Source organism: Lampetra planeri, chromosome 4 (assembly GCF_965212315.1).
Source record: "Lampetra planeri chromosome 4, kcLamPlan1.2.h2, whole genome shotgun sequence".
NCBI lineage: Eukaryota > Metazoa > Chordata > Hyperoartia > Petromyzontiformes > Petromyzontidae > Lampetra > Lampetra planeri.
The window spans coordinates 8,387,088-8,402,588 of record NC_136110.1 but is presented as its reverse complement, the minus strand read 5'-3'; the positions used below and the strand labels follow the sequence as shown (position 1 = coordinate 8,402,588).

The 15,501-nt window shown below is 44.5% G+C and overlaps 1 protein-coding gene across 3 annotated transcripts in view; it reads left to right on the top strand.

Moving 5' to 3' along the window:
- The window catches only part of LOC144717663 (disintegrin and metalloproteinase domain-containing protein 12-like), a 60,094-nt gene that overhangs the window by 14,592 nt on the left and 30,001 nt on the right, over positions 1-15,501 (top strand). For all 3 annotated transcript variants that reach the window (XM_078593196.1, XM_078593198.1, XM_078593199.1), the window contains exons 5-10: positions 3,335-3,411; positions 4,991-5,201; positions 10,139-10,204; positions 10,972-11,043; positions 12,614-12,783; positions 13,339-13,423. In XM_078593196.1, coding sequence (XP_078449322.1) covers positions 3,335-3,411; positions 4,991-5,201; positions 10,139-10,204; positions 10,972-11,043; positions 12,614-12,783; positions 13,339-13,423 — 681 coding nt within the window. The remainder of the gene's footprint in view (positions 1-3,334; positions 3,412-4,990; positions 5,202-10,138; positions 10,205-10,971; positions 11,044-12,613; positions 12,784-13,338; positions 13,424-15,501) is intronic.

Genomic DNA, 15,501 nt, shown 5'->3' with positions numbered 1-15,501 from the left:
TTGATGCATCCTGAGTTTAGGCCACCGATCACCATACTCTTAGTTCTTTCGGTAAAGTCACGTAGGTAAAAAATGAAAATAATAAAAATAAAACAATAAAAATCACGACGTTTCGGAGGCAACACAAGTCTCCGTCATCAGGTGGGACCGTCACAGCCAGATTTGCTGCATCAAGTGAGGCAAGGATGCAGCAAATCTGGCTGTGACGGTCCCACCTGATGACGGAGACTTGTGTTGCCTCCGAAACGTCGTGATTTTTATTGTTTTATTTTTATTATTTTCATTTTTTACCTACGTGACTTTACCGAAAGAACTAAGAGTATGAATTCTTGCAGTTACGAAAGCTTCAAATCACCGATCACCATTCTTAGTGACCCGGGTTCAATTTATGATAGCGATGCACAATTGGCCTGGGCTGGACCCCCTCCTCTTCCCCCTTCCCTCCCCTTCCCCCTTCCTTCCCTTACAAGGTTACGTAATGTGGTGTGATCAACATCAGTAGCAGGGATACAAAGGTGGCCGAGCTAGAGTGGTGCTCTGCCAGCTTCAGCAGGTACTTGCTGAAAAGCACTTAGCTCGATCGTTGCTTTTGAGACATCTTTAACTGTGATTCTTTTAAAACCCTATTATGCACTGAGGTGCCACATGCTCGGTAAAAGAGTCAATGAACAAACTTCCGTTCTTTTCTCCAAGTAAAAATAAAAATGGCTTCAGCCCATCAACCCATGGACTTTCCAGACCAATAATGTTAGCCAGCGGCATTTGTTTGCGTGTATGCAATTTTATATGTAGAGGCACAAAATAAGCAAAATATATATTACAATGAATATATGTGAAAATAAGAAGTGTTTTTATTGAGACTACAGTAATCTGAAACACCTTAATAACAAGAACCCGATACACATGGAACGTTGGGGCAACGCTGGTTCAACGTCGGCATGTTTATTGGGGCATGCATCGGGGCGTGCGTAGTAATGTTAAAAGAATATATACATCCTCTTAGGTTTTTTTCGGTAAAGTCATGTAGGTAAAAAAAAAATAAAAAATAAAAATAATAGAAATAAGAATAGAAATAATATTAGAAATAAAATAATAAATCACGACGTTTCGGAGGCAACACAGGTCTCCGTCATCAGGTGGGACCGTCACAGCTAATCCTTGCAGTCACGAAAGCTTCAAATCTAGAATGTGTACATCGTCTCATTCCATTTTGCTTGCCGAATTCAAACTGGACATATTACATTCCTACTGAATACAAAAAATAAATTACAGTCATTTGTCAATCCACTGGTGGATGATCGCCTCTGCATGCTATATAATTCATGGGCATTGTTAGGTTATACTTTGCCACACTGGTCAGTGTGGGATGGTGAACGGGATGCCCAGGTATCACTCGCCACTGATGTTGTCCGTGGCCGGGAATTGAACTCAGGTCGCCAGGTCATAGCACGTTGCGCTAACCATTGCGCCACCGCTCCACCCTTGAGCATTGGTCGCAAACGGGTTTTGATTCCTTACCCGTACCCGGCCGCACCAGGGTCGCAAATGGGTACCCGTACCCGGCCGTACCCGTACCCTACCCGTACCCTACCCGTACCCGGCCAGGTACGGGTACGGTACGGGTATCGGGTACCTGATTGCGACCTCTGGGATGAAGCCATGTTGCAGGGTTGATTCTAGGAACTTGAATTGTGAGAAGAGACAAGACGTTGGGAAATGAGTGACAAACAGTTACTCACCAGTGACTCACGGTCTACCCGTACCCGTACCCGGCCGCACCAGGGTCGCAAATGGCTACCCGTACCCGAACGGGTACGGGTAGCCGGGTATCGAGTAGGGTACGGGTATTGGGTACCCGGTTGCGACCTCTGCCCTTGAGTGCTGTTGAACATCGACCATTTCTTTCACTTGCCCCAAAGGGGACCGTTGCCCTGCTGGGCCTCCCTTCCCTTTGCCTCGCAACTGCTGCTCGTGCTTGTGGAGGGTGTTCCTGTATCCACGGGGCTGGTGTGTTTTTTAAACCGGGGTCATGCCTCTCCTCCCACATTCCCTTCCACCTCCCAGCATGTTCTCCTGTTTCGGCACACAACCCGATGGTGGTAGCGGCGTCTTGGGGAGTAATCGCTTCCTGTTTATGACCGACAAATGAGAATGAAGCTCAACACAAAAAAAGAGAACCCGAGACTGCCTCGTACGCAATGTATAAAATGTGTGCGTAAGTGGAGAATTAGGAAATTGCACTGCCACTTTTCTTTCTACTTTGTTGGATTGGAGTGTGTCGCAAAGGCAGGACATTGGGTTATTATTGTCTTGTGCAAAGTAGGCTCTGCGTGTGTTTGTGTGCTCGATGTGCACCCCAGTAAATTGTACGTGTAAACTGCCTGAGAGAGAAACGTTCTCATCTTGAGTTTAATTAATTAATGGGTTGTGTTTTTCTTTTATGCTGACCCACACTTGAGATTGCTTTCCTGCAGCCTAACACCACGTGTCGGTCATCCGATGTGTCTGCCTTACTTTTAAAATGTGTTTTGTCCGACTCTGTCTTCACTCGCTAGGCTTTCATTTGTAAATATGAGAGATAACTGCGTAGTCGAATCAAAATGTGTTTGTGCGCGTTGAGACTGTTTTAGTGTCTCTGGTTTTGTGTGTTGTGATTTATGTGTTGATTTTACAGGATTGTCTGGATGTATTGTTGCTACGACAACACTGGCTAATTGAATGGAATTTGTCACGTGTAGCTTAGTTCTACTTAAAACAAATCCACCACATTCATTTTTATATTTTTAAGTGTAAAGGACGTAAAAATTGTTATCCTGTTCACATTTAGGATGTATTCATATTCTTGGTTCTTTCGGTAAAGTCACGTAGAAGGGAAATAATAAAATAATAACATTTTAACAATAAAATTCTCACGACGTTTCGATTGCAACACAAGCAATCATCAGGTGTGAAAACCACGGCAATTTTTATCATCGGCAAGAAAATGTTGTTGCTGATGATGATCGCTTGTGTTGCAATAATAACGTCGTGAGAATTGTATAGTTTTATTTTTATTATTTTATTATTTCCCTTCTATCTGACTGTACCGAAAGAACCAAGAATATGAATTCCTGCAGTCACGAAAGCTTTAAATCGAAATTTAGGATGTATTGTTTACACTTTTAGAGAGAGATGCCCTGCTTCCCCTATCCATGCCGTATACATTTAATTATTTCACCATTATTCATCATTCCCTCAAGAAACAACGTCTTGGAGCGGTGACAATGAGCTGACCGACCACCTCCATCCCATGCTGCAGAAGTGGTTTCACCACGATGCTTTTGTTTGCCTTTAGGAGCACTGCTATTACCATGGTCGCGTGCAAGGACAACCAGACTCTGATGTGAGCCTCAGCACGTGCGCTGGTCTCAGGTGAGTTACTGTAGCCCGTGTTAGGCAGCAACTGCATCGTAAAGGGCGTTTGCTGTTGGTGCCCCAGCCCCTTCCCGTCTGCCATGCACTGGAAAAAAACAAATCCTTAATTGAGTCGGAATTTACAGCTATGTCTGCGATAAAATGGGAATTGCAATTATTTCTTAGTGCTATGCACACTCACACATGTACCCTGTTATAAATATTTTGTGCCACAATTTTACGTATGTTTCGTGCGTTAGCGGGTTTATGAATTGAAAGTGTATCTTTATGTTTAACACATAGGCTTTTGTGACCACTATCCACTGAAGAGTTATTTTTTGGGTTAGATCGCGTAAATATAAATGTGTCGTTAAACCCGCCACCACTCGACGCAAGCAATTAGTAAGGTTTGTCACCTAAACGGAACATACCAATTCGTTACTAGTACAGCACACCGGTGTGTTGGAGAGTAAACCCATAACATTTACAATTCGAGTACGACGTTTTCGCAGTAATTACAACGGGCATTATGAGGCGACAGCCAGGTTTATTGGGGGTTTACTCTCCAACACACCCGTGTTGTTGCTGTACTCGCAACGAGTTGGCGAGTTTTGTTTCCGTGACTAACCTTACTAATTGGCAGTGTCGGGTGGTGGCGGGTTTAACGACACATTCATATTTACGCGATCTAACCCAAAAAAAAACTATTATGCATATAATTTGTTTTATTTTAAAGAGCGAGTAAAAACAATCTAACTCTCTGGCCTGTACTTTGACACATTTCGTTTTTTGTGCCATTCTATAACATCATTACAATGTACCTCAGTCACTCGGTCACAATTATGGCAATGTATTAGGCGTGATCTGGTTGACTATTGATGTCGTTTAAGAATGCCCATCTCAAAATCGTCTGGGTTCATCATCTTTCTGGGATCAAGAAGATGATAACCACTTTGCTATAAAATAACAGTGGTTGTCCTGAGTGCTGAACTGGCCCACGCCGAAGGAATGTGGAATTTACATGAGCTTTGAATTGTGTTTGAATGAATACACTGGGATATTATTCCTAAGCTATTCTAAAAGTTTATATTTGAATTACTGAATTTTGAATCGTTCAACATTTTAAACGTGTGCATCATATTGTATTTATGTGCTTCATTTTGTTTCTTATTCTTTTATGTTCTGTCTTTCACCAAAACTAATCGGCTCAGAGAGTTATTATCTGGTGATAAGGAGAGGAGGGGAAAGGGCACACGAATGTTTTATTTACATGGTTGGAGCCTTCGGCCAACATTTTGTACCGAGGCCTCAACTTCTTTTGACGGGCCTGATTATACTATGTTGGTGATGATGATTATAAATGATACATTTTACATCGCAGACTTGGCCTTGTGGGTCTGTGTGAGTTGAGCGCCGCCCAATGTTCGTTGAAACTGCGACGAGCTTGGACTTTCTTGAATATTCTGCACGCAGAGAGACCCCGCGGCGAGGCTTACGTTTTGACAGTGGCGTTGCAAGCAAGCGACAAACCCTATAACTGCCTCTCTATCATTGCACCGGCCGTGCTTTTCTGCTGCCGCCGCCACCGCGGCACCAGGGGCTACGTGAATGCGCGAAACGGGAGCTACGGCGTGGAGCCGCTGGAGGGCTCCTTGAGAGGGGGCGCCCCCGTCTCCGAACTGCAGCACGTGGTGTACCGCGCGGAGCACATGCGCATGCCGCCCGGGGGGTGCGGCTTGCACCCCTTCTTCCCCCACGGCGACCTCAACGGAACGGAGCACGGAGGGTTCCCCCAGCACCTCCGAAGGGTAACTCGCGACGCGCCCCTGCCAAAATCGCCCTTGTCGACGATGACGATGATGATGTCACCTCTTTACTCCGCGCTCGTGCGCCATCCCGTTGGCGCAGTGTTACGAAGGGGCTTTTTTTGTACCGATTAAACACCCGTGCCTCCGTCCGCAAGAGACTCTACACCAGCGAGTGCTTAATAAATAATAAGTAAATGTACGTGGCTCTTTCACCACAAAAAAACAAAATTAACACTCTTGACGATCAGCCTACAGGCCTTCTGAAACAATATTTTTTATATCGCATGTAACAACATGAAGAATCGTCGATTGTTACAAATACTATCCGTGCATAATATGGTGCGCTCGAGATTGTTGTAGGTAATGATTTCACGTGACCCCTGCAGCCACTTGAGGTGCTATATTCACCGCAACATTGAAAAAGAACTGATCTTTGAATCGCGACCCCAAATTGTAACGGTTCATTGAATCGCAAGAAGGAGAATAACACTAATGATTATTATTTACCTTTCCTCCTTCAACATTTGTTAAAGAATACATGTATACAAACAAATTCATAGAGTTGGCCAAACATCACAACATAGGACCACAGACCTTGGTCAATTATATATATTAATGCCTGTTCTGGTTGCCTCCTGCGCCTTTGTGCGAAAACTGTGCACGTCACAAATTCCACATGCAGTGATTTGAGATGCAATTTGCATGATTGACGCAATATGTAAATAAAACATTATTATTACACATTTTTATTTTATGTATTTTCGACTATTATGTTCTTGCTGTAAGCCATTGCCTGTTTTTATTTACAGAATTAGTCATTATCCACAATCCACAAAGACAAAATCTGGAGTGTGGCAAAGAAGGGTAGAGAGGTGTGTGTGTGCTTGGGATTACACCAAGAGACGAGAAGAGGAACACGTGGATGAGAGAAACATACACGCGTGAAAGACGATAGATAATGGCCGATGATGAGTGATGATGAATGAGCGGAATAGTTTTCTGTAAGTCTCCCTTGTAATTTTGTCCCTCATTTTATTCAAAATGGTTCCATCCCAGTTGTATCACGAGGCGACTAAATGCCCTCTACCATCAGCAGTGCCGTGTGTGAAGTCAGAAAATGTTCCCAAAAAGTGACACAACCAAAGTATTTCCAGAGTTACTTCAAATTGACCTCTCTTCCGATTGAAGTAACTTCTGAAATAGCTCCGTGGTGTCACTTTTTGGCCCAGTGTTTTTACTTTCACTGTGAAGACCAATATTTCTTCTCTTAAAGAGCATCTTCTTTATTCTCTGTTGAGGAACCGTTAATTGCATGTCAGTCATACGATGTGTTTTTATATCGCCCAACTCCGGTGGATGCACAGTGAAGTGAACATTTTAATTTGTAATGATCTTTTTCAAATTAATGTTGTGCCACGCCTCTGTCTGTTTAATAATTATCCATAATGGCCCATTCCATGCAGTCATCAGTGACATGATTCAGACCACCATCTCGCTGTACTTAATAACCTGAGTTTATGTCATGATGGGACAGTTGCTTATGCGGTTAGAGTTAATCATTTGTTAAAGTTAAAACTTTGTTTTATTCTCAATGACGACATCAAACAAAGTAAGACATTAGGCATCTTTGTCGAAGTTTGTAACGTTCAGCCACCAAGCAATGGGTCCAATTCTCATTCCCAAGACCCTTTTGTAGCTGCATACCAAAGGGTGATACCCTACTAAAATAATCTGGAGGCAATAGAGAGAAAATAGCATCTTATTTCAAATCCTATGCACGTCTCCCAGTAATTTCAGCTAACTTGTGCAACATTTTAACCCCCTCCTGTGTAAGACATGCAGCCATTTCCTTCGCAATATTTAGTCACCTGTGAAAGTTAAAGAAAAAAGGGCCATTAAAAATCAGTGGTAGTAATAAATGGATTGTCCTGTATATTTGTAATGCGAGTGCCTTCCGCACTACTTTGGGATCAAATTAGCTCGGTCTGAGTGTGGTGTGACCTGTCTTTTTCTGCCATGCGTGTGAGCATGATGGACTGCATGCCAAGGTCCACAATCCGATTATCCCAACGTCTGGCTTTTCCCCCTGCCAGCGTGCTGAGGTCACGGCATTCCTGCTTTCAGTGAAAGCATTCCTTTGCTGCTGCGACGCCTCCGGTGTGCTGCTCATATCGAAGCCCCCCCCTACTTAGGCAATTATCATCGCCAATGTGTCACGTCGGCAAACATTGAAACCGTTGCCCCCCTCGCCTCGTTTGGATTGGAGTTCAACCTGGTGTGTCAGTGCACGTCCCAGAGTCGTAAATAAAACGCAGGTCCCCTCGAGGCACGAGGTGGCAAGCAAAGTGAAGTTTCTGCGCGCCTACGAAATGCCAAAGGAATTTATCCCTAACCACGTACGCCTTTTTAACGCTTCCTTTAGGGACCAATCTCATCGACCTGTTAAAATAAAAGGAATCTGCGACCATAAACAGTCTACCATTCTGTAATGCCATGTGTAAAGACGTATGTTATTTTTTAGTCCAATGTGTTTGAAAGTTTTATTTCATTACCGGCAATTGCTGCACAACAACGCATCGCGAGAGGAGATTGGTGTGGGGAGGCCTTCATCCAGCAGTGGCCAGGCAGTGGCCGATGATGATAATGACATTGAGAAGAGACACTGAAATCGATTCGCAATAATCGCTCGTAACGCTCTGCAATGGCGTGTAATGAGTATTACATAAGAGGAATTATATTGCTGGATGAGACGTTGCAATGTTACTTCCTGCAAAGAGGGGCCTTTTAAACTCCCTCTATCCGTCTAGGTGCAGGGGCTTTACTCATCTTAAACGGATGATTTAGCCGAGCTCACCAGGGTGGCTGTATCTGAACGCTGGGTTCACACTGGTGAGATGCTGGATTCAAATCCCAAGCGTCCACCCTTGCAGCCTCGTAGTAAGGCGGGGTGTGGTGGGGGGGGTCTTTGGGGGGGGGGGGCTGGAGTGGTTTCTGGGCCCCCCTTACACCCCATACTTGTTTCTGGTGTCAATAGATCAATACCAAGCTGGTCACACATCAAGATGTTTAAGACCTAACAACCCCCCCCCCCCAACTTTTTATTTTGTAATCCAGAGAACATAGTAGATGTATGAATATGTAAGTGTGTTGAAGTTGTTTCGCACCGTACTAGGCAAGCGATGCTGCTTGCAGAGTAAGAACGGACTGGCAGCGTATGGCAATTGAGACTAGGACACTTGTAAATGTTGTATACTAATGCAGCATAACTGTTGGCTTACTATAATTCGCTTTCTATGTATGTATCTATCTGTAAAATGCATTGCTATGTGTGTACTGGCATTAGGTTAATTGTCTACAGCGGTAGTGTAGCGGTTAGCGCGCTGCACTATGAACCCGGCGACCCATGTGACGATTATCTGAACCAGTCCTGGGCCTCCCTTAGGTTGATTCAGCTTCCAATGAGTACCTGGTGCAGTCTGTAAACATTGCCACTAGGGAGACAAAGGCGGTCGGGGGTGGTGTTGGCCACCCACCCCCTCGTGCCGGCCTTCATAGGTGCTCACTAACAGCACTTGCCCCAACTGTTTGGTAAAGGCTACACGGGGGATCTTTGTGTTTTTTTGTTCGTTCACTTGTACATGTTTAAAGTTCTTTTATTTTCTTACAATGCAGCATTATTACAATGATGGCGATCAAGAGGGAACTTATTTGGCTTAAATCCAGTCATTATGCTGTGTACATATTGTACCTTGTTAATTATTACCTATTACTCACCTCAAATGGTTGTATTTATTTTAATAAGACTCGAACCCCCATCACTATCACATTGATAAAATGTTCACTTTTATAAACTGTCGGTGCAACAATTATCATTGGTCTCTTAACATTTGAGAAAACTCATTAAAACTGTAGCTGATTGATTACAGGCACGCCAAACGGTATATATTATTTAAAGTGGCCTATTTGTGGTTCACACTAGCTATTTAATATACAGGACTCAAAGTTATTAAACAAATAAGGTATTCCTGAGCTGTTCAGATTTACGTGTTTCCTCAAAAATCGTGCACGCATTGTCAAACTAGACGTAAAACGCACGCAAATAAATGATTGCTGGCTTGTGCTTTTTTCTATAAATGTCTTCTGCTACTCTTTGGTTCTTTCGGTAAAGTCACGTAGAAAGAAATAAAATTAAATAATAATTGAATACGACGTTTCGATTGCAACACAAGCAACCATCTTCAGGTGCTAATTAATGAGAAAACAAACATAGTAAACTTGGAAATATAATGCAATACAACAAAGAGAGTCGGCCAACACAACAGCCAACAACCCCGCCTGGTTGATTACGTTCTTCCAAAGATTGCTAAATTTGAGGTTGCTTGTGTTGCAATCGAAAAGTCGTATTCTATTATTATTTAATTTAATTTCTTTCTACGTGACTTTACCGAAAGAACCAAAGAGGAATTCTTGCAGTCACGAAAGCTTCAAATCAAGTTTTTCTTCTGCTACTTTACATTTTTCTAGCCTTGGAATCTCTGCATTCTTTCATTACAATTCATGTAAAGATATGGTTTAATATATGTAATAACTAGCTTTACTACCCGGCTTCGCCCGGGACTTGGATTCACCACGCCCGACCGCCTTTGTCTCCCCAGTGGCGATGTTCACACATCACACCAATTACTCGTTTGAGGCTGAGTCGACCTAGGGGAGGCCCAGGATCGGTTCAAATGATCGTCACTGGAAACCCAGTCATTGTGAAGCATGTAGAGGTTGCTCTGTAAAGTATCTACATCTGCATGCATGTGTGCACCGAGCGCTTCTCAAGAGTTAACTGTCCATCGAGAAACATCGATGCTCAAAGCAGGTGTCTCAGCCACTGGCTGATGCATACATGGATATTACGAGACTAATTGTAATTTTTTCTGGTTTTTCAGAAAAAGCGCAACGTCCTAAACGAGACAAAGTATGTGGAGCTCATGGTAATCGGCGACAATAGAGAGGTAAGCCATCAACATCGGTTACCCATTTAGACCTCCACAATGGCAAATTGGTGCAAAGCCCGCGTGCGGTTTTTAAACTCCGATGCGTGATTTTTCTGCGCCGATGCCGCCGTCCACTGTCGTCTTCTTCACACCCCTCGCTTTGCACCGCGAGCCGTGCATGCAGCAGGGGGCTTTAACATCACACGAGTTAAGCTACGGCGCTGTTTTGCGTGACTAAATGAATGCAGGTGTTTTTTTTGTACGTGCAAATAATTTCAAGAACAAAAAGACGAACTTGCCCAATGGTCATCTTTTGTTGTTTTCACGCAGGCTAGCGTGACGTGTGTGGCTTAAATGATCAAAATTGTTTATCGTAAGATGTCGTGCTCATAATTATGTTTCCTCAAGCGTGTAATCATGCTGCCAGCCTTATGATAAAAAAGCGTCCGATATCTCATACTCTTCATCTCTTACCACGACAGTTACAACGCAATAATTTTACACTACTTGTCCTCAATAGCAATAAAACATTCTCATGCGCTGGCTTCGCTGTCTTAATGATGCATTTTTCCTGAAGAAGCTCGCAGCACGCGGAGCGAAATGTCAACCATCGACGCCAACAACACGCGGCACATCCCGAGGACACATCAGAGAGCGGCACAGCACAACAGTGAACACCTACGTGATAGTGAAACCTGTGCCGAGGCAAAAAAGTTACGTCCTTGACATGGTATTTGCTTTCATCCCCAAAAAGGTTAAGTTGCCTGCGTCATCCTCCCTTGCAGTTTCAGTCTCAAAGCCATGACGTGGAGAGGGTGAAGAGGCGCGTGCTTGATCTTGCCAACAACATGGATGGGGTAAGCGTGAACACCTGAGAGTGAATCTGATATGAGGCAGATTTACCGCAGCGTACATTGTCACCAGGCAAACCTCTTTTTCCCCCGATGCCAGTTGTGCTAACGGCGTCGCTTGATGGGAAGAAGACTTTGTTCGTAAATCTGATTTATCTGAGCGGTGTGCCCCCGTGTGTCAGAGATTGGCCCATGCAAGCCACAGTTGTCACAGGACTTATTCTTAAAAATCCTTCAAGCGGAAAGAGGCACAACTTTTGAAGGCACAACCCAGAAAAACAAAGCTCTTATCTTGTAGCTTCTGGCTTTTGCTGTGTGTCCTGGTTTGTGCTACATGAGCTTGAAGCTTTGTTAATGATAAAAAAAGCATTTAAAGTTGCAACATTATAGAGTGCTATAGTGATCTTGACTTAAAGCTTTCGTGATTGCAGGTATTCATACTCTTTGGGTCTTTAATAAAATAATAACAATTATTATTTTCTATCTATGTGACTTTACCGAAAGACCCGAAGAGTCTGCTATAGTGATGTCACTTCATCGCCGTTGCATGAAATGTAGGCCTGTAACAAGTTTAAAAAGTCATTAAAACCATTTCTTTCTTTGCTTTCTGACGTTGGAGGGAGAACTTTGGACCGGCTCAAATGTCACTCGCCACTGATATTAGCCATGGCCAGGAATTTAACTCTGGTAGCCAGGTAAATAATCCAGTTTGCAAACCGCTGCGCCGCCACCCTTCCCATGCCTATATGATCGTTACACTGTTATAATTTAGTATTGCTTTACTTTTACAGTCTATCTGTTATAGTGGAATAATGCTTATAATAGTGGTTTTCTGTAGAAACCACCACATTGGGCCCTGTGGGTAGAGTGCTCGTTGAGTTGTTACATCACAGGCCCGCAAGAGTTTGAGCTTGCTTGGTGAGGCCTGCATCCAGCAGTGGATTGTTCATGGCTGATTATGATGGATTGAGTGCTTGACTCACAATTGCAACGGGTACGTGTTCAAATTCCCGTCATCTCTGCAGCCCATCATCTCCGCAGGATGCATAAAATAAGAACTACTTTTTTGGTAAAATAATCAATGAAAATTGGCCTTTGGTAAGACCGACTGACCACTGCCATCAGAGGTGTAGCTAGGGGGGGGGCAGGGGGGTACATATGTCCCCGGGCGCCAAGGTAAAGGGGCGCCAAAATGAGGCTTTCAACGTTACATTATAACTTATTGCGGCGGGCGCGGCAGCCTGAAACTACTGCACAAATCTACACCTCAACCTAAAAGTTTATATATCCCGCCACACACAGCCTACATGTCATGTAATTACATTTTGGTATGTGATTAAACGGGGGGGGGGGGGGCGCCAATTTTATAGTTCGTCCCCGGGCGCAAAATATCCTAGCTACACCACTAACTGCCATTGACAGGTGGATTTTCCACCGCACACTTGGGGAGGGGGGTGTGGGGGGGGTAGGGGTCTCCAATGGAGACGGGCACTGCCCATCGCTTATGTGAGTGACGGGAGATTTTGGGCCCGGCTTGTGACCATCGACACACCGGCCCTTGTCGCGTCGTCGGCAGTACTACAAGCCGCTGAACGTGCGCATCGCGCTGGTCGGCGTCGAGGTGTGGAACGTGCGAGACCTCATCGTGCGGGACTACAGCGCCAGCGACACGCTCAGCCGCTTCCTCGAGTGGCGCATGACCAACCTTCTGCCCCGCAAGCACAATGACAATGCTCATCTCCTCACGTAAGACGCTGCCTTCCCCCACGCAAGCCTTCCCCTGCACACACACATACCCTGTGCTGCGACACTTTAGCCTCTTAGGGCCACAGATTGTTGTTGAGCCCAGCTGTAGCGGGAGGTAGGAAATTGGACAGTGAAATGTTAAGATTGTCCACCTCCCTTCTTGCAGCCGAGGCCTTCCGTCAACAATCGGTTAACATTTTCCACTGCTATTCCCAATCTCGAACTCCATGCGAATTGGCCATTCGGCTGTGGAACTAAGTTATGGGCAGCAGATGGTAGTGCAGAAAAATCCAGTGTTGTACTGCACTATGGTCCCACGACTATGCTCCCCATCTTCACCAAACCCATTGGCCAGTTTGAAGTGTTGTCAGATAACCCCTGCGACCCGCACACTTTGGGGAGTCCCTCGCTAGCAGTGGATTGTCAACAGGGCTGCACAGGTAAGTTGCCATATTGTGAGTGCTCGTGCAAGCGTACGTTCATATGGATGTCGCGACTGACAAGTCCAGTGGCGAGGAATCTTACCAGTGCAGCCTCTGTTGTCTGTGCGTGCAGTGGAGGCGTCTTCTCCGATTCGGCCATCGGCATGGCCCCTGTGTCAACCATGTGCACTAAAGATCGCTCGGGAGGAATTTCCATTGTAAGTTATAATGATTAATTCTATATCTAACTATGTGATATGTGTGTGGAGTGTGTGTGTGTGTTTGTCAACTCAGCCATCAATGAGTACCTGGTTATGGAGTGTAAACGTCAGGTGGAGGGGCGAAGTGTTGGCCACCCACCCCCTCATGTGCCGCGATGGAATTCAAAGTTCACCAGCAGCACTTGCCTCCGTAGTCTATAAGTGCATAACTTAAGCTTTTGGTATAATGTATGTAGCACATGTATTTCACTACAAATGTACAGGTCTGTGTAGTTGATTTTTCTCCTCCATGAATGAAATATTTTATTTATTTATTGCCACCTTTGTGGCAAGTTCAGCCTGTCCGTTGCCATTGCCTGCCTGCTGTCAGGAAGAATTGTGGGTGCCAAATACTACCACACTGCAGGACTCATTGGCTCTGGGTTCAAAGTTACTGGTTCGTTGCTTTGTTTCAGCATTGCATGATATTCTAGCGAGCAATACGATTTGCTGACAAGCGAGAAATATTCCATGGCTCCGTTAACTGATACAATACCAGTGTTATTTGTAAGGCATTTGAATATAGTAGCATCTGAAGAAGCTGTACAGAACTGAGTGGGTAACGTGCATCCTGGGCAGAGGTGGCACTTTCATTGAATCCAGAGAAAGTCCTGAGCCTAGACTTTAATCGAGATGGGGAGTTGAGAGCACGGATTTCTGGGGGGAAGGGAGCTCCAAACTATTGGGGGCAGCAGAGGAAAAAGAGCGACTTCCCACTGAGCAAACATTGACGGGAGCAGAGAGCCTTTGTTGCTGGAGCAGCAGAGAGAGCATGGAGGGGAGTCGTGTGAGATGCGAGGGGAGAGAGAGGCAGGGGCCAAGTGCATGGAGGATCTATGAAGACGGAGAGTGCGTTCGTGCAGCTGACCCAGGACTGATTTAGGAGCCAGTGGAGTTTTGGAGTGATGTGTTCTCGTTTACGATTGTGGGTTAACAATCTGGCAGTGGCATTTTGGATCATCTGAGAGATTTGGGGAGGCTACAGAAGAGAGTGGCAGTTGTCGAGTTGATGTGTGATTAATGCATGGATGGAGTAAGGAAAGTGGTGGTTATGGGAGATGTTGTGCAGGTGGAGGTATGAGGTTCTGGAGAATTGGGAGACGTGGGATGAGAATGAGAGCTCGGGATCAATCACAACTCCAAGGTTCCGCACGTCACAGTACGGTGAAAACTGACGTAGCTTATGAGTTGTGACTGTTGTAGCCACTCACAATAAACAGGTTTGTTCAGTATTGTAATAAGCTATGTGCAGTGCACTACGCTTAAAATATATACATACTAGCGGGAAGTACCCTGCGTTGCCCGGGGGAAAAATCTATTTAAAAACTTCTCAAAACTTTAAAACATAACATATACAAATGAAAAGCAAACTTTGATCATTACCTCATTAATTTAAATTAAAATAAAACCCAACGCGCGGTGGAAAAAAAAACTTACGCTCGCACGCCAAGATTCGATTCTTTAAATCGCGCAAAGGAATCGAAGGTTGTAGAGTTCTTTAGAATCGGCCAATTCCCGTTTAATCGATACCACAAACGCTCACCAGATATCGATTATCGTCAGTCCTGTATGCGGGTTGACGCCACACACTTCATGGTAACCCCCCCCCCCCCCCAAATACAAAAGTCTATTTTTATACTTTTTGCATGGTGTACAGTCTGGAAGCTACCCACATGCCAAATTTCAAGAAGTATGCTAAACATTTCGAACAGACACACAATCACAAATTTCCCTTTTATATACAGTGATCCCTCGTTTATCGCGGTTAATGGGGACCGGAACCCCTCGCGATAGGTGAAAATCCGCGAAGTAGGATTGGCCCCCTAGGAATTTCCGTATATGTGTGTGTGGGTACCAGAATGTTTAAAATATGTATATTTATACTTTATATATATATATATTTTACTTAAATCTATTTAATTATAAAACCTTAATAATATACATTCACTCTCTCTCTCTCTCATACGATACGTATTATGGTGTTCTACACTCACCAATGACAGTAGTATCTTGAGACTTGACTCCAGTAATGACGA